Source organism: Cavia porcellus, unplaced genomic scaffold (genome assembly GCF_034190915.1).
Source record: "Cavia porcellus strain 051 isolate PalLab524CR breed Dunkin Hartley unplaced genomic scaffold, mCavPor4.1 scaffold_13, whole genome shotgun sequence".
NCBI lineage: Eukaryota > Metazoa > Chordata > Mammalia > Rodentia > Caviidae > Cavia > Cavia porcellus.
This window is the reverse complement of record NW_026947496.1, coordinates 54,547,788-54,570,183: the sequence shown is the minus strand read 5'-3', so window position 1 is coordinate 54,570,183 and position 22,396 is coordinate 54,547,788. Positions and strand designations below refer to the sequence as shown.

The window sequence follows — 22,396 nt, the reverse complement described above, 5'->3', positions numbered from 1 at the left end:
TTTTCAACAGTGTCTGTCCTAACAAAGCCAAGTCCGAGGTTCCAACGATTGGGGGCGACAGGGAGCATGCGATCGAGTTTGGGTGGTCACACCTGGGGAACTCTTCGACTTTTCTTTGTTGATTGTACAAGTGGAGCTAGGCTAGGGTCAAATGGAAGACAGCACGTTTGTCATCTGGCCTGTCCTGAAGTGCCCAGAACCCAGTGGCCACTCCGTTCTTGTTTACGTGCACGAAGCAATCACGGTAAAGCCGTGTCACATCTTCTAAGACTGAACCTGGGTCTCCCTGGGCTGCAAAATGAGACAGAGAGTTGCCCGTCTACGGATTAAGGGGCCTCCAGCTGGCACAGGCAGCGGGGAGTTCTCATTTCCCGTTGGCATCATCCTGAGCTACTCTGGCTGAAGAAGACCAGAGGAAATACATGTGAGGAAAATCAGAGAGGAGAGAGTCGGGAACAGATGTGAGCGTCAAGGGAAGGCATTTTAAATGAAAGAATTAAAGACTCCCGCAGCTGGAAGGACACCCTCACCCGCCGCCGCTGGGACGTGGGTGACTGGGGACTCTCTTTGTTCCTCTCACGTTTCCAGGGTTGAGCATCTGTCTTTTCTGCTCAGTTGTCCCACCACGAGGACAGAGCTGTGGCAGGATACGGCATACAATGGGTGCTCTGTGTGGCAGTGCACAAACGAACGTATTTGGGGCTGTCGCGCGACACAACCTCCCCCTCCCCGGTGTCCCATGTGCCCGCGGCGCTTGGCACGTAGTAGGCTCTCCCGACATCTGCAGAACAAATGATCTGCAAGTTGTGGGCGGCGAGCACGTGGAGCTTTGGAAACCAGGACAGCAAAGGAGTGACTCCGAGACCACAAAAGCGACTCTGGGGCGCGCGCGGAAAGGAGCGGCGGGCGGCCGCGGGAAGAATGGCTTGGCACAGGGCGCCCCGCGGGGGGCGCTGCCTGCTCGGCGCCGGGGTTAGGCGGGGCGCAGCACGTGCGTGGCTCGGGGCGGCCGGGGGTGGGCGCGCGTGTGCACGGGGGGCGTGGGGTGTGTGCCCGCGCCGTGCCCCCGTGCGCGCTGCCGGGCGGGCGCCGGCGTGAGTCACGGCGGGACTCGCCTTTATAACCGCGCCGGGCTCGCGGAGCCGCCGCCGCGCCCGCCCGCTGCCGTGCGCCGCGCCGTGCCGTGCCCGACCGGCCCAGGGCCCCGGACGCCCCAGACGCCGCGCACGCCCAAGGGCGCGATGAGAAGCCCGCGCTGCGTCCCGCTCCTGCTCCTGCTCCTGCCCCTGCTCCCGCTGCTGTGGCTCGCACCGTCGTCCGGAGACGCCGCGGTGATCACCGGGGTAAGAGCCCGAGCGCACCTGTCGGCACCGGGCGCGCACTAGGAGTCTCCAGCGGGGCTCGGAACTGGGGCGCAGAAGGGCGTGCAGGGGCATGGGGAGGGTCGCCAGGGGCAGGCGACACCTGTGTGAGCCGCCTTTGGTTCACTTGGGAAAGTGCTGTCTGCAAAGCTGCCTACGGCTCGGAACCTGGAGAAATATGAGTGTCCACCACCGCCTTGTTCCACTTTCCCTCCTAACCCCGCGACCTCGCCTCGGTTCGATGTTTGGCTAGGTGAAGGAAGTTTCGTTCACAGTCTTCTCAGGTGCTTTTCAAGGCGCTCCAGCCCCGAACCTTTCAAAATCGATGACCCCTTCCTGAAATGCAAGGAAGCAAGACGAATATCCCAAGTCCCGCGGGTCTTAATCCTAGATTCGCGGAGATTGCGCCCCCCGATGCGTCCCCAGCAGAAACCCTTTGAAATAACTTGGGTCAGGGCCATTTGTGCGCTTTGAAAAGCAATTGTAGGCGCTTCCTCCCGGGTTCCGGAGTTTTTCTTTCTTTCCTTCAGACTTTTGAGGTCCTTCTTGTAAAAGTTTTCCATTTCTGGTTCCTGATAAAGCACCTCCAGGGCAGAATGATGGAGGCGGCTGCCAAGTAGACCCTCTTTAAACTTAAGACGTCTTCTTTATTTTTGGAAGTAGTCCCTAATTTAGTTCTCTCCGACTCCCAGCAGTTTTCTTTGTGTTTATCTCAAGAATGAGTTTACAGTACAAAATGAAAAAGTCTTGCCTAGTTGACATTAGTTATGCAAGATCGCCATGACTTGCTCCTTGTTCAGCTGTTTCAGCCTTCTTTTAAGTGTTAAGGTATTTTACTTCATTAAATTCATTTATGTTATTCAGTTACTTCAAATATCAAAATACATTATCGGATAAATAAAATGTATATGCTTATTTACAAAGAGACGTAGATAAGCAATAGCATTTGATTAAAAGGAAGTATCATTGTCTTGAGAAAATAAGGTTCTATTGTCTCTGTATTAATAGGCTGATAACATTTTGAAAGCCTGTGTACAGGACGATATGTGATTGCATCCAATAGATATTTAGCTATAGACTTGTGGTACTTACTAGTGTACAGGACAGTATGTGATTGCATCCAACAAATATTTAGCTATGGACTTATGGTTCTTACTAGATTTTTAAAATTATTTGTGTAACTTTGTCAACAGCCCATGTAGTTGAACAAAAGTTTCTACAGGTCTTTCTAAAACATGAGAATTGCAACATGGTTGAGATTGTTTCCCTCTTCCCCTGCTGGTTCATTTTAAATGTCTCCTAATCCTCTGAGCCCAAGATTCCTTTGCAATATAAGTATCTTTTTGTTCAGTTCACAGGAAAACGCTGTTTGAATAGCTCTGCAATGGGTTAAGGATGAAGGGCATTGGGAAACAACTGTCTAATTAAAATTATATAAACTTCAGTAATTCTTTGTAAACTCTCCAAGAACTGAAGCTTTTTTTGTTGCAAAATGAAATTTTAGCACGTTGTATGTCTATTGAATAGGTTTGGACTGGGTTTATTATGTAGTTGTATATGTGTGCTGCTGCTGTTGTAACTCAGTGTTACAAAAAGAATTATTTTAAAAGCTTTCTCTAAAGCCACAGGGCAATAAAATATAGTTATATCTCTCTGACAGGAACCATCTGGATTCAAATAAAAATCTCGGTGACTTATCTGGATATATATATATATATATATATATATATATATATGATGTTAAACATACAGGTGATTGAAAGGATTTTGGCTGGATTTTTGATTGTCTTAGAAAAAGAGCTCGTGGGGCTTCAGAATTCAGGGTAGTAGGCATCTACGAAAATAAAATATTGGCTGAAACTTCCAGTTTAAGTATTTACTTTTTTAAATAATAGGTATTTTGAAATTGATTTATATGTCCATACAGATTTGTTAAGATTGCATTTGAAAAACTGTTAACTGGTCATCTTATCTATGGCCTGTGATGGCTGTATATCTATGTTTTCTAGCATGCAGATAAAAACTGGAAAAAGGAAATGACTGGTTGTTCTTCTATATAACGCAAACCATGCAAAATGGTAGTTTTAGCCACATATTGGTTTTAAATATATGGAAAAAAGCCTAATGAAGGAAGTAAATAAGTTCCAACACAATAACCCTAAGAATGAGCCCATATTGATATGTTTTGAGAAGTTATGCCTATCCCCAAAACTCAGTTCTTTGAAAGACGGGACTGTTTTAGTTGCCTCCAACAAATGGACATTTAAATTTATGCCAAAATTATAGACCTTTTAACATTTGACATAAATACTACAGATTGCTTTTACTTTATCACTAGCAAAATTGCACACAATAGGGCCCCACTTTTTTTTAGTTCTGGAAAGAGAAATAGTTCTACAGATCCATTTTCATGCAAATAAATGCAAGCTCCATTATTTTTGTTCTATAGACTATGAAAATTCCTCCATAGTTGATTCTTTGATTACAGGAATTTATTGGTTTTATATTAGGAGCAGATAGTTTAAGTAATTAGGGCTAATAACTGCAGTATTATTTAATGTATTAATCTAGTGAATGTTATGGGAAGGCTAGGCTGATTTTGTAATGTAACATATTTATAGCTTAAGCCAGTAATTTCCATTTCACATTTTATTCACCTGAAAAGAGTAGCATAAGGTGCAAATCCTGATCTGTCCATTCTCAACCAACAGAATTTCTTTTTTAAAAGAGGAAATGGTGAAAATGAAGCTAGCAGTATAGGAAGCATCAATCTCATGAACCAAAATGCAAATATTTACAAGGGAAAATGAATACTTCTAAAGTTTACATTGGTGCCTTTATAGGTCTAAAGTGTTTTATGCCAAAGTTAGAGACCATTTAAATTTCTTTTTTAGCATTAAGCCTGATGTATTCTGCAGTTAATAGTCATAAAATCTTGTGATTCGATTTATGTAGTTCCTAATAGCCATGTATAGTGTACGACTAACATAGACTCATTCTTCAAGTTCCAAGCCAATGCAGCCATAAAGCACTAGAAAATCTGATTTTGTTTTTTAAAAATCTTGTGTTTATGATTTTCATAATGTAGGACCTATTATGTAGTCCATTTTTTAAAAAACTGGAAAAATCTATTATGGTCAGATTTTAGTGTAGCTACGTACAAGTAAATAAAGCATATAGTTCCTTTTGTATAGGATTATTAAAATAATAGTGTTGGATATTTAAAGACAATTTTCATTGCTAATTTTAGATTTCCCTAGCCTGTATTTTCTGATTGTCTATATTTATGTTTGTTTATTGCATTTCAGGCCTGCGACAAGGACCTCCAGTGTGGTGGAGGCATGTGCTGTGCTGTTAGTATCTGGGTTAAGAGCATACGGATTTGCACACCAATGGGCAAAGTGGGAGACAGCTGCCATCCACAGACGCGAAAAGTTAGTATATCTATGTATATTTGTATTCTTGGTAATCCTCTTATGTTTCAAGGCCTGTGTATCTCAAAACCTGAGATAGTGTTCCTGAAGTTGAAAGTCAGAAGACAACAGTGGAAAAGAACCCCTCTCCCCTTTTCACTATCCATGTTCTTATGGCGTTAAAAACATTTTGTCAAAATAATTTCTGATGACTGAATAGGACTAGAAGTTATTTAGAAAAAAATATATGTATCACATTTCTAGATGTTTCTCTATAGAAATTAAAGTATAGAAGTTTCTGGAAAAAAAAACCACTTCATATTAGACCTGCTGATAGAGAGAAATAAATAGAATTTGCTTTGTTTTTTCAGAAAATCACCAAGAGTGCCATTACTCTTACATCATAACTTAAAATGTCTATATTTTGTCTCTGTGCCAATTGAATACATGGTTCATGATTGGAGAGATTAATGACATTTAGTATTATAATTTACTTGATTATATAGAGGCCAGATCTCATAGTGACCTAATTGCATCTTGGGAAAGTTACTGACACTGAGTGGCATGACCATAGGACTTCAGGGTTGGTTTGGACAGGGCTTTAGAGGTTGTATGCCCAGAGCGCAGACTGGCTCACTTGTGGGGCTGGCAAGTTTGCATTCATCAGGAAGGCAGTGGAAGGAGGCAGAAGGGAAGAGTGAAGGTGTGGAGCTGTGGAAGGCGGATTCTTGCCCTGCAGATTGAAAACTTGTAGAATGCAATGCGGCATCAGCGGATCCTCTCGGGCTGCCCGGTTACAGTGCTTCTCTCCGACTCCCACCTCCTCAGTGTACTTGTCTGTGAGCTGTGGCCCAGGGCCGTGGTGATGAACCCCAGGCCCAGCAGCTGGCTGGAGGCAGCACTCAGGCTTTTTTTTGCTGTTCCCTCTGTACATTCTGTACTCCGGTTGTATATTATCAAATACAACAGAATTCTGCCTTTTCTTTATTTTTTCCACATGTGATTTAGCATTTACAAGCGTAATAGAACTAGACAGCTTTCCTATAATCCACAGTCCCAGGTATCACTTGATATGTTGCCCCTCTTGGAGGAAACATGATTGAGTAAACTGTGGGCTGTGGGCAGAGGTGCAGCTCTATGGGCAAGAATACAGATTCCAGTTAACCCACCATCTGAGGACTAAATTAACTGTTGGCTTTTCTGTAGTTGCCTTGTGAAATGCTTCCTGTTGCATTCAAACTCTGCCTCCTGCGGTTTTAGCACGCAAGACTATCCTGCCATGATATGCACCTTTTATTCTTGGACATTTGAAGACAGGGAGGGTCCTAAAGCATGCGTTGTCACTGTCAACGCCAAACTCCCCACGAGCAGGTAGAGCTGCCGTTCTGTCTTTGGCACTGCTGCCGGCTCTCTCCAAATGGGTATTTTTGGCATTTTTCAGTTATTGTCCCCGAAAAGTCACTCTTCCACTTCTCCTTCAAGAATTGTGCCATTTTATACACAAAAGTGTTAGTGTAACCTCACACGCTGCAGATGCTGAAGTCTAGCATTGTTTGCTTGAACAGCAAGTGAAGAGCAACACAACTGTGAATTTCTTTTCCTGTTAACAGTAATACTTCCCACTTCTTAAGTGCTACTACACTCGGCCAAATGCTGTATTTTAACTGCTGTATGTCTTACTGAACACTCGCCACGAGCCTGAGTATTAGGCTTATTTCGGTCACATTCTATATATGGCTGCATTAAGCCTCAAGGAGGGCCAGGAACAAGCTGAGATCCCTCAGGGATGCGCTAACCTTCCCCTCTTCCTGACACGCCATTTTCCATGTGGTCATACCCCTGCGCCCCTCTGCCTCTGTGAAGGGAAGTGTCCTATTAATTTGAATGTTTTTAAAGCCTCATTAACCAAAACCGCTGTATGTGGATGGTAGAGACTAGATATTCCCTGGGACAAACGCTAATGGTCTGCAGTGGGGATCTGTCTGTGCCCTCTTGTAGTTTTGATGAGCTTCCCAAGTCTGAAATGTTTGAAAGAGAATGGAATTTTTCTTTGGTTCCTCAACAACTCAAATTCAGGTGTAGTGTAGTGACACTTTTAGAAGTAAATAAAATCAATTCATCTCTCCCTAAGCCTATGTCTACCTCTTTTTTTTTTAAATCAGAGTCTAATAATCTTTAAATAATTCTTCTGTGGTTTTCATAGTCAAATTATATATCAAAATAACAGATACACTGAAAGATAAGCTTTATGTCAGATTTTAAGTTGCTTGCATTCAGATGTCTACTTCAAACATATTTTTAGAACTTAATTTCATAAATTTTCTTACTTTTTTTTCCTTTCTTTTCATTTTTGGAAGTACATTTTCAAAAGAAGGTCCTAGAGTTGTTACCAGTTTCAGATTAAATTAACATTTTCCTTTTTTAAAAATATGGTTTCTTCTAGAGTATCTTTTGTGTGTATGTGTGTATGTGGTGCGGATTGAACTCATGACCTTGCATTTGCCAGGCAGGTACTTACATCACTAAGCTAAATCCCCAGCCCTAGAGTATTTCTTATGTATGGTTTCAAAACAAATCAAGAAAAAGTTTTTTTCTAATTTTAAAAAAGAGAAAAAGTTTTTCATAAATGTATTATATTAAACATTATGGTACAGCTTTTAGTTCTACTCAAATTTAGTAGTTTCTTAGCCAGGCATGGTGGCACATGCCTGTAATCCCAGCATTCTGGAGACTGAGGCAGGAGGACCATTACAAATTCAAGACCAACCTGAGCTACAAAACGAACTCAAGGCCAGCCTGAACTGCATAGCCAGATTCTGTCTCATAAAGAAAAAAAAAAAAAAAAAAAAATGTTTTCTTAGTAGATGGAGACACTCTAGAAAATTATTATATTTTTTGTCTCTCTCTTTTTTTTTTTTTTTTTTTTTTGAGATAAGGTCTCATCATATAGCTCAGACCAGCCTTGAATTCACCATGTAGCCCAGGCTGGCCTCTAATTCACAGTGATCCTCCTGTCTTAGCCTTCCAAGTGCTGGGATTATAGGTGTGTACTACCATACCTAGCCCTTCATTTTGGTTTGGCTCAGTTGTTAGCCATCAAAATCTGAGTAAAATGAACATTGTTTGATGAATGAAACTGAAAGCTGTAGATGGGGACTGATAGCCACTGGGGTCCTTTCACCCTTTTATCACAAATGCATCAGTCCATTTTATAACTGTATCGTTTTTACCTTTACATTTGATAATTCAAAAATAGGATAAAATCTGTTCTGCCTCTGTAAATAAATACCTTTTGCCTTCTAAAAAGAAAGAACATATTTTCTAAACATATTTTAAGCAAGTAATAGTTTTACAGTATTCTTTTTTTTTCTTTCTTTCTTTTTTTGTACTGGGCGTTGAACTCACGACCTCGCGCTTGCCAGGCAGGGGCTTATGCTGCTGAGCTAAATCCCCAGCCCTACAGTATTCATTTTTAATAATTTCTTAACAATTAATGTGTAGCTTTCTGAGTCTTAACAATTAATGTGTAGCTTTCTAAGTCTACAGAAAATACTTTCTGTTTATAAAACATATTCTAATTTATATTAATAGCTATGCTCTAAACAGATTTTTGGTCTTCATAACAAAATTAAATGATAAATATTAAAAAATAAGGTGTTGTGTCAAATTTCCTGCTCTAATTAATATAATTACTATTTTATTTTTTATTGCCTATTATTTTGTCTTTTCTTTTGCAATTTAAACAACTGTGTTGCTGGATGTGGTGATGCACACCTGTAATCCCAGCACTCGAGAGACTGACACAAGATGATCCTGGTGAGCTCAATGCCAGCCTGAACTGCAAAGTGAGACCCTGTCTCAAAAAGACCACCAAAAAAAAGGAAAAAGAAAAAACCAAAGTAAACTACCGTTTCTCTAAATCTTGTTTTTAATTTGCTGTATTTTTTTCCTTGTGGGATTGAACACAGGCCTTGCTCATGCTAGGCAAGTGTTAGACCACGACACTACATCCTAACTCTACATAAACACTTTTAGCACCAATTTTTTTTAACTTTACTTTAAAATGTATTACCTTTTCCCTTTCTGAAGGGGAAATTTTAATAGAAAAACCTTAAATCTTTTTTGTTTAAGAAAAATTAAAGATCTTAAAGAATTATTAGTGATTTCCATTTTAAAGTGAACCTATGACAAAATTTCAGGTATAAATTTTTTAAAAATTTTAACAACTTTTCATAGATACAACTAAAAATGTCATGAACAGTGGTTAGAAGAAAGCACAATATGCTCATACCCTCATTTTTTTCCTGTCATAGATGCCAAGGGCCACTGTCTACATTGATCTCTTAGGGTAGGCATCATAGCTGTGGTTACAGGTTTAGATCAAAGAGATTCACTAGACATCAGTATGCTTTAGTCTTACCAGGTTTTTCCAATTTTGGTATTACATACTCTTTACCCACTTCCTCCAAACAATAGGACCCTGCCAAGCTGTAATCCAATATCCCAAACAGGATGCTGGCATTGATAGTATCAAGATGCAGAACAGTGCCATCACCACAAGGAGTCCTCACTCTCCCTTGAAGACACTTATTTTTTTCTTCCACACCTGCCCCAAATGCCTTACAGCTAGCCTCATCACCTTAGGTACCCTGCAGCTACTCCAGGAGATACTTGCTTTGGCTCTGGTGGGCTTTGAACATGGATCTATCCTGGATGACTCTGCTCTGCAGCCTTTCTGGATGATTCTGTCCCTCTGCAGCCTTCCATGAGGGCAACAGCGGGGTGCCCTCCCTTACCTATAACCAAATAGAAAGTCTGACACTAATTACATGTATAAGCCCACCTTTTTTTCCTACATAAGTAAACTCCTCACACTCTAGTGGGTTCAGCCTGTGTGCTGTTCTCCCAATGCTGCCCCCTGATGGCATTCTGCCTACTCATGAGTCTGTCTCAAGTAGAGCATGCTGAAGTGTTACACTAAGAGCTGTTGACAAAGGTCCTATAAGCAGCCATACCTCATAACACTGTATACAGTGAGCAGCAGAGACTGATGAAGCGCTGCAGAGAATTATTAGGAGCCATCATCTTTAGTGACCAGAAGGACTGCTGTTGGCTGCTGGCTCTGAGCAGCAAGGAAGGCTTCTAATCCTAAGAGCTGATGCTCCCACTGAAAGTTTAGGGCAGTTAACACTAAAATAGTTACACTTTGGGGCTGGGGATTTAGCTCAGCGGCATAAGCGCCTGCCTTGCAAGCAGGCAGTCGTGAGTTCGATCCCTGGTACCGATAAAAAATGAAAAAGACAAAAATAAAAAAATAAAATAAAATAGTTACACTTTGCCAATTTGCGATTTCTGACCAAGAACCCTCAGCTAGTTGGTAACATTTTGGAAGCTCAGTATAGAGACTTTCCCTTTTGGAGGATCTTAAAAAAGACAAACAATGGTGATGACTGTGACCAGCTCAAGAACTTGCCCATTTCTGATTTACATCTTAAAATCAACAAAAAATTCAAACTGGCTGGTGAAAAAATGGGCAAAGATCTGCCGAATACACAATGTCAAAAGTCAAGCTCTTTGTCATTAGGAGTTCACAGATATAAATGAAAGAGGGAAATTGTCACAGCCTTGTGATGTTATGAAAGGCTGTGGGGATGGAGGAATGTGTACAGACTAGAACTTGAAAAAAGAACCTGAGTTGAAGGAGAAAAGGAAGGATATAAGTTGTAGAGACCTGTAGTTCTGTCATCTACAGGAAGGTCAATTGAGGCAGCTCCAGACTGATACTTTTATACATTCTTAGTCCCTTTGAAAAAGAATTCAAAGATATTTTGCAAAGTTCCACAAAAACATACAACTTTATGAACACATTCCAAGGGGATCTTCTGGATTCAAAAAGAGGTCTATGCAAATGAGGGGCCGCAGCCTCCGTGACTTTGCAATGACTCCATCTGTGAGTTTGGTGGTTGAATCATATTGAGCCCGCTTTGTACTCTATGTGTACAGACGGGACTAGAGATGATCATTAGTTTGTGTTCAGGGAAGAGTTTATAATCTGTGCAAGAAGCATGGGGTAGAGGTGACAGTCATTTTTTTTTTTTTTTTTTTTTTTTGGTGCCGGGATCGAACTCATGACCTAGCGCATGCCAGGCAGGCACGTAAGCCATGAGCTAAATCCCAGCCTGAGGTGACAGTCATTTAACAGATATTTACTTGAGTGTTTTTTATATGCCAGGCTAAGTGCTGAATGCTTATAAATAAAATAGCCACAGTCCTCTCTTCATAGGTCATGGAGTCAGGTCATAGTGGTCACTGAGAAGACCGGACAGCCTAGGACAAAAAACCACTCAGAAACTGCAAGCACTTAAAGTTCTAGCTAGGTGACCTCAGGATATCACTTTACTCCAGAGTCAACTGCTTCTCTGGTATCATGGTGGGGAGGGAGAAACCCAGCTTGCAGGTTTGGGGTGATGTTCATTCTCAATGCCTTGTGAGGTGTGATGTAGGGCAGGTACGGAGTCATGGTTATTTTTCCTTTCTGCTGCCTGCAGGGTGCTCACCACCCAGAGAGTGATCACAGTGTCGTGATGCATGCAGTGTAAGTCTGTGAGCACCACAAGGCACTGGGGAGCAGCTGCCCGTCTTCCTCATTCTGCCTTTCATCGTTGGCATGGCAGCCTCATGCTGGCCAGGGGGTTTCCCTCTTTGCTGCACCACTGTACCTCACCACCCGATATAAGGACCAATATGTACACAGTACTGGGTACTGCTTATTGAGTGAGCACATGAAATAAAACTTGATGGGCTCCATTTCTAACAGGTTGACATTCTCATCATCTTTCACTTACTTCGGGCTCATTTTTCTTGGGTACTGTTGCTTCTTGTCAGTTCTTAGCCTCAGCACCATTGACATTTTGGGTTAGATCATTCTTTGTTGTCCTGGACATTTAGGATGCTTAGTAACATTTCTAGCTGCTAATCACTTGACTTGAATAGTACCTTACTTGTAACACCACCAGGTTGTCTCCAGATCTTGCCAAGTGTTCCCTGTGGGCAGAATTGTCCCTGGTTGAGAAGCACTTGTGCACGCAGAAGTTTTAGGCTTGTTGAAGGGAAATTCTCAAGGCCTTAGAGTCAGAAGAGATTGCAAAGGTCATTGACTATCAGTTCTGACCCAGTCTTCTTATAATTGTCTAAGCTAATCTAGAGGCACTTCCTCTGCTGTATTCTTGGTGGCAACAAACAAGCCAGCCCTCAGCATACTCTTTGACTCACACAGTGACAGAACCATTCTGAGCAGAAGCTTCCATTGAGCAGATAGCAGCATGCCTGTATGCAGACACTGTGGTTAGACTCTTGGCAGCTATGATGCGTCAGAAAGGCAAACACCCCAGGTAGCTCAGGTGTTTCTTGCTATGCCATTGAGCACACCCAACCCCACCTTCTTGTTGCTTCCCTTTCTTCCCTTTGTGTTTATTGATCGCAATCATCTCCCTGACCCTTCCAGAGCCATTTTGGAAATGGAAGGCAGGAACGAAGAAAGAGGAAGAGAAGAAAAAGGAAAAAGGAGGTAAGAAGACTGCAAGTGTGGATACACCCAGATTATTGGCCTTCATTTTATTGGACCACCATAGAGTTGGGTCCAGCCTATCCATTTCACACAAAAGTAAGGTTAGAATGGTTCTGCCACTGTCTGAAGATGGCCTTTTTATGTAAAATTTCCTTGGAAGGCATCTGGAAAATGATCTCAGATCTTCTGTTAAGCACAGATGATTGGTGTGGGGCAGCTTCTTTTGGTGGACTAGACCAGGAAGTACATAAGACTGATACCAAATACAGTATTTGCATTTAGTCAAAGGAAGAATATATTTTTCTGCAGTGTTAAGCTATGGAAGGACCCCTGACTCAGTAGCTGGCCCTTTTGTGTTGCCCTGAATCAGAGCTAGCTATTTGCCATTTTGTTTCACTGATGGTCACATGTCTCTGGGCCCAGGTTTGTACTTTGTTCATGCAGCTTGCAAGACTGGCAGACACTGGAAAAGACCCTCATTCTAGGGAAAGGGAAGTGATTTCGGCTCACTTTGCTCTTGAAGGCATGCATATTTTTGAGTGCACTCAACTTGCCATTGACACAAGGAACCACAGTGGAGGTCACTGGTCAACCCACCTCTTCCAGCCTCACTGGTGACATGGGCTGGGCTCTTAGGGGGCTTTTGGAATGAAATAAGCCTGTTCTTGATGGGTTAGAGCCATCTAACGTAGTTCCACTTCTGTGAACTGAACTTCCCACCTTCCATGGTGTTCCTTTAAAAAATAATTTACCCAGCCAGGTGTGATTTTACACACCTATAATCCCAGCACTTGGGAGCCTGAGGCAGAAGGATGGCCATGAGTTCGAGGCAACCTGGGCTATACAATGAGTTCAGAGTTGCCTGAACTATATAATGAGAGTCTGTCTCAAAAAAAAAAAAACTTACCCTGACATTTTGATACCCAGTATCTGTATGCAAATGTATGAACTTATTTATTTATTGTGAATTGATATTTGCTCATTGTATAGATGTGGATATGCCAACAGTCCTGGGCTCTTCCTCAAAAGCTTCAATCTCAGGAACCTGTAAAAAAAATGAAATGAGAAAAAATAAAAAGCAGAAAGTCTGTTCTGTCCAGTCCACTGCCTGACAAGCTTCCACTTCTAACTGGTGTGACCTTGGACACCTTGTGCCTCAATCTCTCATCTCTAAAATAGGGACAGTGAAACGATTTGCCTTCTTTACAATATGACATATGAAAAGCACTGAGTACAATGTCGAACAAGTAAACAGTTAACATGTGTTGCTCGCCAAATGATACCTGCACAATGGTTTGGTTTGGTTCTTAGCTTTACCTAGTCTGACTCCGTTTTCTTTATTCTTTAGGTTCCATATTTTGGGCGGAGAATGCATCACACGTGTCCCTGTATGCCAGGCTTGGCCTGCTTACGGACTTCATTTAAGCAGTTTATTTGTTTAGCCCGAACGTAATCACTTTCAAGTAGAAACTTTAAACGTGAACAGCCACATGATGTCTGTAAAGTCTTAAATTGTGATTGTGCCAGATAAAAATACACCAGAAAAAACTGCCTTGGCTTCCTCCACTTTCAAGTGACACTGTTATCTTTGATTTTTAAATGATTTTTTTCTATTGAAAGAGAATTTTAATCTGGGATAGACTATAAAGTGTAAAACATTATGGAACTGGTTCTCATTTCCTTGTTTGTATTTCGGTTTACTTTACCTTTTTTTTAATGCCAGTAACTCACCCACTTTCACAAAAGTGAGGAGAATAGGAATTGACTTTTTGTTACAGAGATGTTTTGCTCTTCCAGTCCTTTCTGTCCCTGCCTCACACAGAGACCTTGTGTCTCTTTGTCTCTGAGTCCTCAAAGTATAGTAAAGGCCTCGCTTTTTTCCTTTTCCATTTTCCTCCCTGCCCTTCAGCATTTTAGAGAGGAAGATCTGGATCCTGTAGTTTGCTGGGAGAATCCCTGGTTAAAACTTAACTATTTGCCTGATACTTTTAACAGTGACAAGAGGATGCAGTTGAACTGGATGCTCCCAGCTCCTACTATACAGGGCAGGTTGGGAGAGCTCCTAGAATTTTCCTTCACTTGTCTATCCTCGTGGACTTCAACTCTGCTCTTAGGTGTGAGGACAGAAGGAATGCAAATTTAAATTATCTAAGGCTAGATTTCCAGATTTGGGCTTTTGTTCAAATAAAAGACATCTTTTCCAATGCAATTTTTTTCTTCTCTTTTTCATGAGGTTTGTTTTAAATTCTCCTGTTAGAGGTGTTCTAAAAAATGTCACTTGAGGAAGAAATATTGAATTCAGTCTGGCATAATGCTAGTCATCATTTTAAATCAATATTAAGTTATAATTTAAACTTTATTTGTAACCAAAAGGTCTATCATAATGGATTGCCTGATATCTTGCCATTTGTACCTGTATCATTATTGCTGTGTAAAAATTCTGTATCAGAATAATGACAGTACTGTATATCATTTGATTTATTTTAATATCACATCTTTATTATTGTCACAGTTGTCATCAGTTGTTTTTTTTTTTTTTTTTTTTTTTTTTCTTTTTTCCTTTTTATCAGTACCAGGGATCGAACTCATGACCGCCTGCTTGCAAGGCAGGTGCTTATGCCGCTGAGCTAAATCCCCAGCCCTGTCATCAGTTTTTATTACAAGCAGATTTCTATATAGGCCCCATCCAAAAATGGGTGAAGACTTCCCAAGTCAGTAAAATAGCCTAACACTATGTGCATTTCTGTGTTACATCCAGAAAAGTTGTGTTGGCCTGAATGTTAAGGTAATCCAAAAGAAATAAACAATGTGTACATCAATGAAGTTTGGAGTGTGAAGAAAAATTACAACATGTAGAAGTGATCATAGTCAGGAAAGGACTCCTGGCGTTTGACTGTATTGACTGAGCAGACAGTGATGGACTGCATCATGCATGGGAAAGCAGGGTGCTAGATGCTGATCACATAGCAACACCAATATAGCCTGGCCTTGAAAACCCACCAAGAACTGTAAACTGTCTTAAATAAACAACATATGAAATGAGTATAACTGACTAAACTTGGGCCATGTTAACTCACCAACTGTTCCACCAAAAAAAGAAAAATATCCATTTTATAGTTATTTTCCCAGCCAGGGTTTACAATTGCCTATTGTGTGGTCTTTTATCCCTTGGGCTAACATGTCCCATAAATGTATGGGATCTTGCTCTACTAATTACCATAGTTGGTCAGAGAAGTAGTAGTTTTATTTAATTTGTGTTCAAGAAACATTCCTCCCCATGTTTGTTGAAAAAGCTTGACTTCAACAAGTGGAATTATGGGTAAAAGAACAGGCACTCCAGCAATTCTACTAAATTTGTTTTTACATAATGTTTAAGGCGTCCTTTTCATAAGTGGCGAGAACTTATTTGGGTCAATCATGCATTTTCACCAAACTTAAAAACATAACCAACTCATAGCTCATTTTGTTTTTACATATACCAATTCAAATTTTGAAAAAATAGTACCTAAATGGGTAGACTGTGTATAAAGCCAAAGCAAAGAGAAGGACCGTGTGGTCTGTGTGGAAAATTAGGAACTGTACTGGCTGGCTCGGTGCCCCCAAGTGAGAGCAGAGTTTTGTCATTTGCTATCTTTTCCGTTGGTTATTGTTTTTATTATTTTTAGTGCTCCTTTCTGTTTGGAGATTAGCTTTCAATTTGTATCATAAATTACACCTTTCAAGTAATTGCTTCAAAAATCTTAAAAGGTTCTTGGAGGATTTTAAAACAACTATGCAAACTATCCAAAACCTATAAGGGCTGTGGTGCTGTTCCTTCCAGTTCCTAGAATCATCTGTATTAGAGTTGGGACTTCATAAACCATTTTCTACAAGGGAAGGTAAGTAGGATTTTCCACAAGAAAAATGAAGTCCCCGATAGATTTTGATTAAAACATAGCAAATGAATTCCACCAATTGTAAGGTAGAAGTAGGCCTTGGTGCCAGATAGTAATCCCCAAACTCATGTGGACCTCTGAACTTCTTTGCCAACACTGACTTTCATGTAAACTGTCAGTTTTGTCATCTTATTAAAAACATTTTTCACCATAGAAGTTTATGCCCAAACTGTTTCCTCAGAAATCCTTCAATCTAACTTCATCCTTCCCAGCATTTTTTTCAGTTTAAAAGTTTTTCATAAATTATTATATACTATTACCAACAAATTCTTCAAAATTCTGCAACATGTGCAAAGAGAAAAATCACATATAGAAATAAATTGGAGAAGATGATCTGAATATCAGGAGAGTCACACAGTCACAGATTTGATAATGCAATATGATAGGAATTATTTAAATTATACACTTAATAGAATTACATTTGTAGTACAAGTAAAACAACCATAATTTTAAGAAACACCTGCCAGGATTCCTTCTGAAAACACAAAGGGCACTATTATAGTTTTCAAATCTTAGTAAACAAACAGAGATATTCTATCACACTTTTGGAGCATGCTATATAATTTTTTAAAGAGGGTAAAATTAAACAGAACAAAACAGATCATAATAAAACAATTTAAGAAACACAGATTTCAAAGCAAGACCACTGGAGATCGTCACTGTCTATCATATTGTGTCTTGTTTTCTTCCAAATAGTTGTCCATATTTTCACACACAGTGAATTCATGACAAACAAAATAGTACTAAACAGATCAGAACAGGATGATGAAGGCATTTTAGGTCTTCAAGACCAGACAATAGGGAAGTCAACAGTGGCTGCCATAATGTCTCCTCTTCAAAACAGCTGTCCATATCTTTACGTATGTTGAAATTAAACAAAAGAAAATAGACTAATGTCACTCTGGACAGAGAAAGTATTGCTAGATTTTATATCATGACACTACAAATTAGCACTGGGTATCTTAGTGTCTCTTTTTCTTCAAAGTATCTGTTCATTACATTGTGCATTATATAATCTATTCTTGTAAATTATTTAGAAGTTTACATGTGTATGAATCTCTCCATGTATACCTACCCTTTCTGTATTGGAAAAATAAAACAAGACAACAAAACAAATTCCTAGAAAAATATGAAATGAAAATGATATATAAAACCACAATACTAAGTGGTCTACAGTAGTTACTATGAGGTCTCTTGTTATTTTCAATAGAATTGTCTATATCATCAGGTATAATATAATTGAATATAGCACTACATAGCATTATTAACAAAAATAAAACATTGGAGATATCATAGGGCTTCAAAAGCAGTTAAAAATCAAACAGGAATGGGTATCCTATTGCATCTTGTCATCTTCAGAGTATTTGCCTCTCCTCTTATACTTAATACTATTAAGCATACCAAATTCAAATAAAATCAGTCAAGACAAAACAGTGTTATAACAAACGATTCAAATAAGAGCAGTCATAGTAAGACAGTGTAAGTTATGCAAGGCTTCAGGTTAAGTTAATAGGAAATTAAGGATAGTTACCAAAGCATATCCTATTTTTGGGATAGATGTCTGTGCCCTGAATCTAGTATGAGTAGATAGACTGAAACAGAATAAAATCAAACTAAACAGAGCGATAAGTCTAATGTGGCTTTTAAATCCTGATACACTAGTTAACAATGTCCTCTGCCCTTCTTTTTTAGACAGTTCCTCCCCTTTCCCTTTCTCAGGGTGCTTTGTACATTTTGGGTCCCACTAACACCTTTAGTTTTTAGATTAGGGGAGCAACCTGCTATCTACCTAAGTGGTTCTGAACCTTTTTACCCTTGAGCTTGATCTTGAGCTGTATTTCTTTCCCTTCTAAAGCCTCAAGGTTTTCCTTCCTTATAGCTGAGGAGTTGTCCACTTCACAAAAGTGTCATGACTTTCCAATCTATCTGCAGCTGCTGGATGAGCTGTCCCTATTTCTCTCTGGTTCCCTGGCACATAGAGCATTGTTTTCTCATCTTTGACTGTCAGTCCATTAACCCTCTTTTAGGAAGATTATATTTCCTATTCAGAGCATCCTGATGGACCCTATCTCCTGATCTGTTCTGCCTGTGTTGCTTTTTGTTAGTGTATCAAGGTTATCTATATTAGAGATTATAGCCAACCTTTCTACCTCATCTCTGCTATGCTATTTTTCTACTGTTGGTTGTCTGCTTTTCTCCTTCATTCCATCGTCTGCCCCATTCGTTGAAGCCTCTCTGTCACTGTTGCTGGAATCCTGGTGATATTTTTCTCTCTTTTAGAATGTGCTTCAGTATTTTTTGTAGGGTTGGATGGGTGGTCACGAACTTCCACAGTTCATCTTTGTCATGGAAACATCTTGTTTCTCCATTAATTTTGAGAGTCAGTTTTTCAGGATACATCAATCTGGGTTGGAGGCTGTTTTCTTTCAGGGCTTGAAATACTTAGCTCCAAGCTCTTCTTGATTTGATAGTTTGTGTGGAGAAGTCTGTCATGATTTTGATTGGTTTTCCTTTATAGGTGATCTGTTTCTTTTCTCTGCCTGCTTTTAATATTCTATTCTTGTGTTGAATTTCTGGGATGTTGATTATTATATGTCTGGGTGTAGATATGTTTTGGTTGTTTCTGGATGAAGTTCTGTATGCCTCATATATCTGCATATCACTTCCTTTTCCTAACCTTGGGAAGTTTTCCTTAATTATTTCTGTGAATAGCCTTTGTATTTCCTTTGTGGTTACTCCTGATTCTTTACTCACATTTTTTATTTTTGAGCTATAGATCCTCTCGTCATCTTCTAGCCTTTGTATTGTTACTTCCTGGCTCCTTGTTGCTTTTAAGAGATCTTTCTTTTCATGATCACACATCACAAATCTATCTTCAAGTTTTGAAAGTCTAATTTTAGTTTCTGTCAAGGAATTTTGCCAGTTTTCAATAGAGCTTTTAATTTTCTGGTAATCTCTTTGAATCTCTTTCATGTATTCTAGATTTTGTTTATATTCTTCATCAAAGGTTTCTCTCCTTTTTCTCCTCCATTCTTTGATCTGTGTTTTCTTGAGAAGTGCTTGGCATTTCTCTTACTAATTTTTTTTTTACATCTTGCTTCACTTGAATTAGAATTTCAATTTTAAGTTCATCTATGAGGTCACAAAGGTATTTCTTTATGTCCGCTGATGCTGTGTCCAATAGTGCATGTTTGTTGCCCTCTGTCTCTTCTGTATTTACCTCTCCTGGACTTATTTTCCCTGGGTCAGTGGTTGGAGGCTTTTTCTTGTTTCTTTCTCTTGTCATGTTTCTGGTTTCTTTCAGACAAGTGTATTGTGGAGGTCTCAGGCCATTTCTGTATTGCTTATGGTTTTTCTGAAGCATGCTGGCTAAGGGATTGCTGCCCTCTCCAGTTTACTGTTGATCTGAGGTGCACACAGGGATGATGTGGGCTGGCCCCCTCTCCTTTGAGCCAGTCAACCAGTGAGTGCCTTCAGCACATTAGTCTGTACCTTGTTGATGTTACTGGTTTGCAGTAGTTTTGTTCCTGGCTTTTGGGTCCTGACCAGGGGTGAGACACAGCCTAATCAGATATCACCAGTCTTCTTTGAGCCAGGAGCAGCCAACTGATGCCACTACAGTTCCAGGTTCAGGCCCATCTGGCCCAACTCTAATATATCGTCCAGCAGGTCTCCCCCTCTGCAGGACCAAATTCCTAGCACTTACCACACTTTAGTGCATCTCTCCACATTGGTTCCACTCTCCAATGCACCACATCCTCCCACCAAGGGCCTTGGGCTCACCAACCCCTGATTTTGGTGTGACCGGGACTTCAGCATAATCATGAGTTGTCTGACTCCAAGGCACACTGAGCACAGTGCAGCACCAGCTCCAGTGAGAGAGCATCTGGCTCCAGCCTTTTGTCTACATTTTTCCTTCCTTCCTTTCTTTTTCTTTTTCCTCAGTTTCTTCCTGAGTTGTAAGGATCCCTCTTTTTCATCTGGTCTTCTCCATGTTGTTAAATTCTAGTGTCTGAGTTGTTTTTCTCAGAGAGGCTCTCTACTCTGCTCCCTATCAAGCTGCCATCTTCCCATGTCGCAAGCTATACAATTACAGTCACTTTTCTATTACGTGGCTTCCTGGTATCCCAGAATCCTAACGTGACCTGCAGACAGCAAAAGTCCCAGAGAGTGATCTCCTTCCCAGCATTTCAATGGAGCTGTTTCGGTAGAGCCTTACAGAGTCAGGCCAGTGACAAGATAGACCAGAGATCTAAACCAGTTTTCCTCCTTACTTGCTCTAATATCAGAAATCCTTTCTCATATTTTCCAGCAAGTGACTAAGTTGGGGACTATTTTAGCTTTAAAGCAAGACATTTTTGATAGCTAGTGAAGATCACCATAAGATTCACTGGCAACCTTTCATGATTTTTCTTCCTGTTGCCATGTATTTCAGATAATATTCTCAGAACTTGACTCACTCTCCAATTTCTCTCCCTTATTTGTTAATTCTTAGCACTCCCTTTTGCATTAAAGAAAAAAATGTATTGCTTCCACTATTTTAAAATTTTTTAACTGACAAATAAAAATTGTGTATATTTATGATACACAATATGATGTTTTGAAATGTGTGTACATTGTGGAATGACTAAGTGGAGCTAATTAGCATATGCATTACTTCACCTACTTATGTTTTGTTGCGAGAACACTTAACATCTGTTCTCAGTGCTTTTCAAGTATATACTATTAACTATTGTCACCACGTTGTAAAAAACATTTTCAGATCTCTTTCAGCATTTTTTAAGATATCCTAGTGATGACAGTCTTTTAACAGTATGATTTTTAAGTGAACTTTATTACCCTCCACCAAAATATATGTCACGTTTTTCAGAGTTAGAGATGCCATTAGCATGCTGTTCTCATTTGGGTTTCTCCATCATTCAACAGCCTCAGAGATTCTGGTTCAACTTGACTAGGCCTAGATGCTGAGGCTGTTTTTAAAGCTTCCTAATTAATTCTAAGATATACTCATAGTTAAGAGCTACTAAACAAAAATAAAGGATTTCAGTTTTATGGAAAAGCACCTGTTAACTGTGACACTATTTGATGAGATACCTTCCTAGTTAAATTAGAAGTGAAAGCAAGCCAGACATGGTGGTACATGCCTGTAATCCCAGCACTCAGGAGGCCAAGTAGGAGGATGGATGTGAGTCCAAGACCAGCATGGGCTACAAAGTCAATTCAAGGACAGCCTGAACTATATAGTGAGCCCCTAGCTCAAAAAGACAAAAATAAATAAATAAATAAGTTCTACTTAAAAAGAACCAGTGAAAGCAGGAGTTAAACATCTTTGTCTTTTCACGCCACTCTCAATAGTTTCTGCGGTCCTCAATATAAATTACTTTCTGTTATTCCAGAGGGAATAACAACGGCAGAGGTACAGGGACAGTTAGTGTTGCTCATGTGAAGAGTTTTCATAGCTCCCTAAAGTTAGGGTAGGGAGGCAGGCCTGGGTCCCACCATCTGGCTCTCCTGTGATCCCTCAGCTCTCTTGGACTTCTCTTGTTCCTTAGGGATATCTTTCAGGTGACTCAGATGCTGAAATCCCCTACAGATATTTCCTCCTCTAGCCTTTTTCCCGGGTAACTCAGGATTTCATCCTATTCTACTTGTTATGATTAAGAACTGGTGGTCAACTTAACACCAGCTGGATTACATCAGCATGACACTGAGCAAAGATGATCCACTTGAGGAAAGTTGCCAGCATAAATAGGTGGAGAAGGAGAAGGGCGTTAAGGCATTAATGCGTTGTTGCACTGAGGCATTGTGGGTTCTCCTATGAGTTGCTGTTTGAGCTGTTGGTTCTCTTGGAGAAGCTCTGGTCCTCACATCAAGCATTGCTTCCTGGCTCTGGAGGGGAAGATGTGTGCCACTTGGTCTCCAGCATGAACTCGTAACGCTGGCTTCCTAGCATGTACTCAACTGTGCTTGTTGTTGGAGGAGCTCAGGGCCTCTGTGTTGCTAAGGATGGCTGTGGTGCCTTTCAGGACATCCCTAGTCTTTGTTGTGAGTGTGACTTCTTGGCTCCAGCATAAAACCCTCATTCCACCAGCACAGCTCCTTCACCCCACTGGCATGGAC

General features: G+C 40.4%; 1 protein-coding gene across 2 annotated transcripts; it reads left to right on the top strand.

Moving 5' to 3' along the window:
- Positions 1–1,058: 1,058 nt before the first annotated feature.
- Prok2 (prokineticin 2) lies at positions 1,059–15,164 on the top strand. Of its 2 annotated transcripts, XM_003473364.5 has the most exons (4): positions 1,077–1,343; positions 4,670–4,795; positions 12,279–12,341; positions 13,690–15,164. In XM_003473364.5, exons 1-4 carry the CDS (start codon positions 1,242–1,244, stop codon positions 13,792–13,794), a joined length of 396 nt encoding a protein of 131 aa, XP_003473412.2. In that variant the 5' UTR covers positions 1,077–1,241; the 3' UTR covers positions 13,795–15,164. The 2 variants fall into 2 exon arrangements, with proteins under 2 accessions (XP_005005318.2, XP_003473412.2); XM_005005261.4 differs by lacking the exon at positions 12,279–12,341 and having other exon boundaries at positions 1,059–1,343.
- Positions 15,165–22,396: the final 7,232 nt, after the last annotated feature.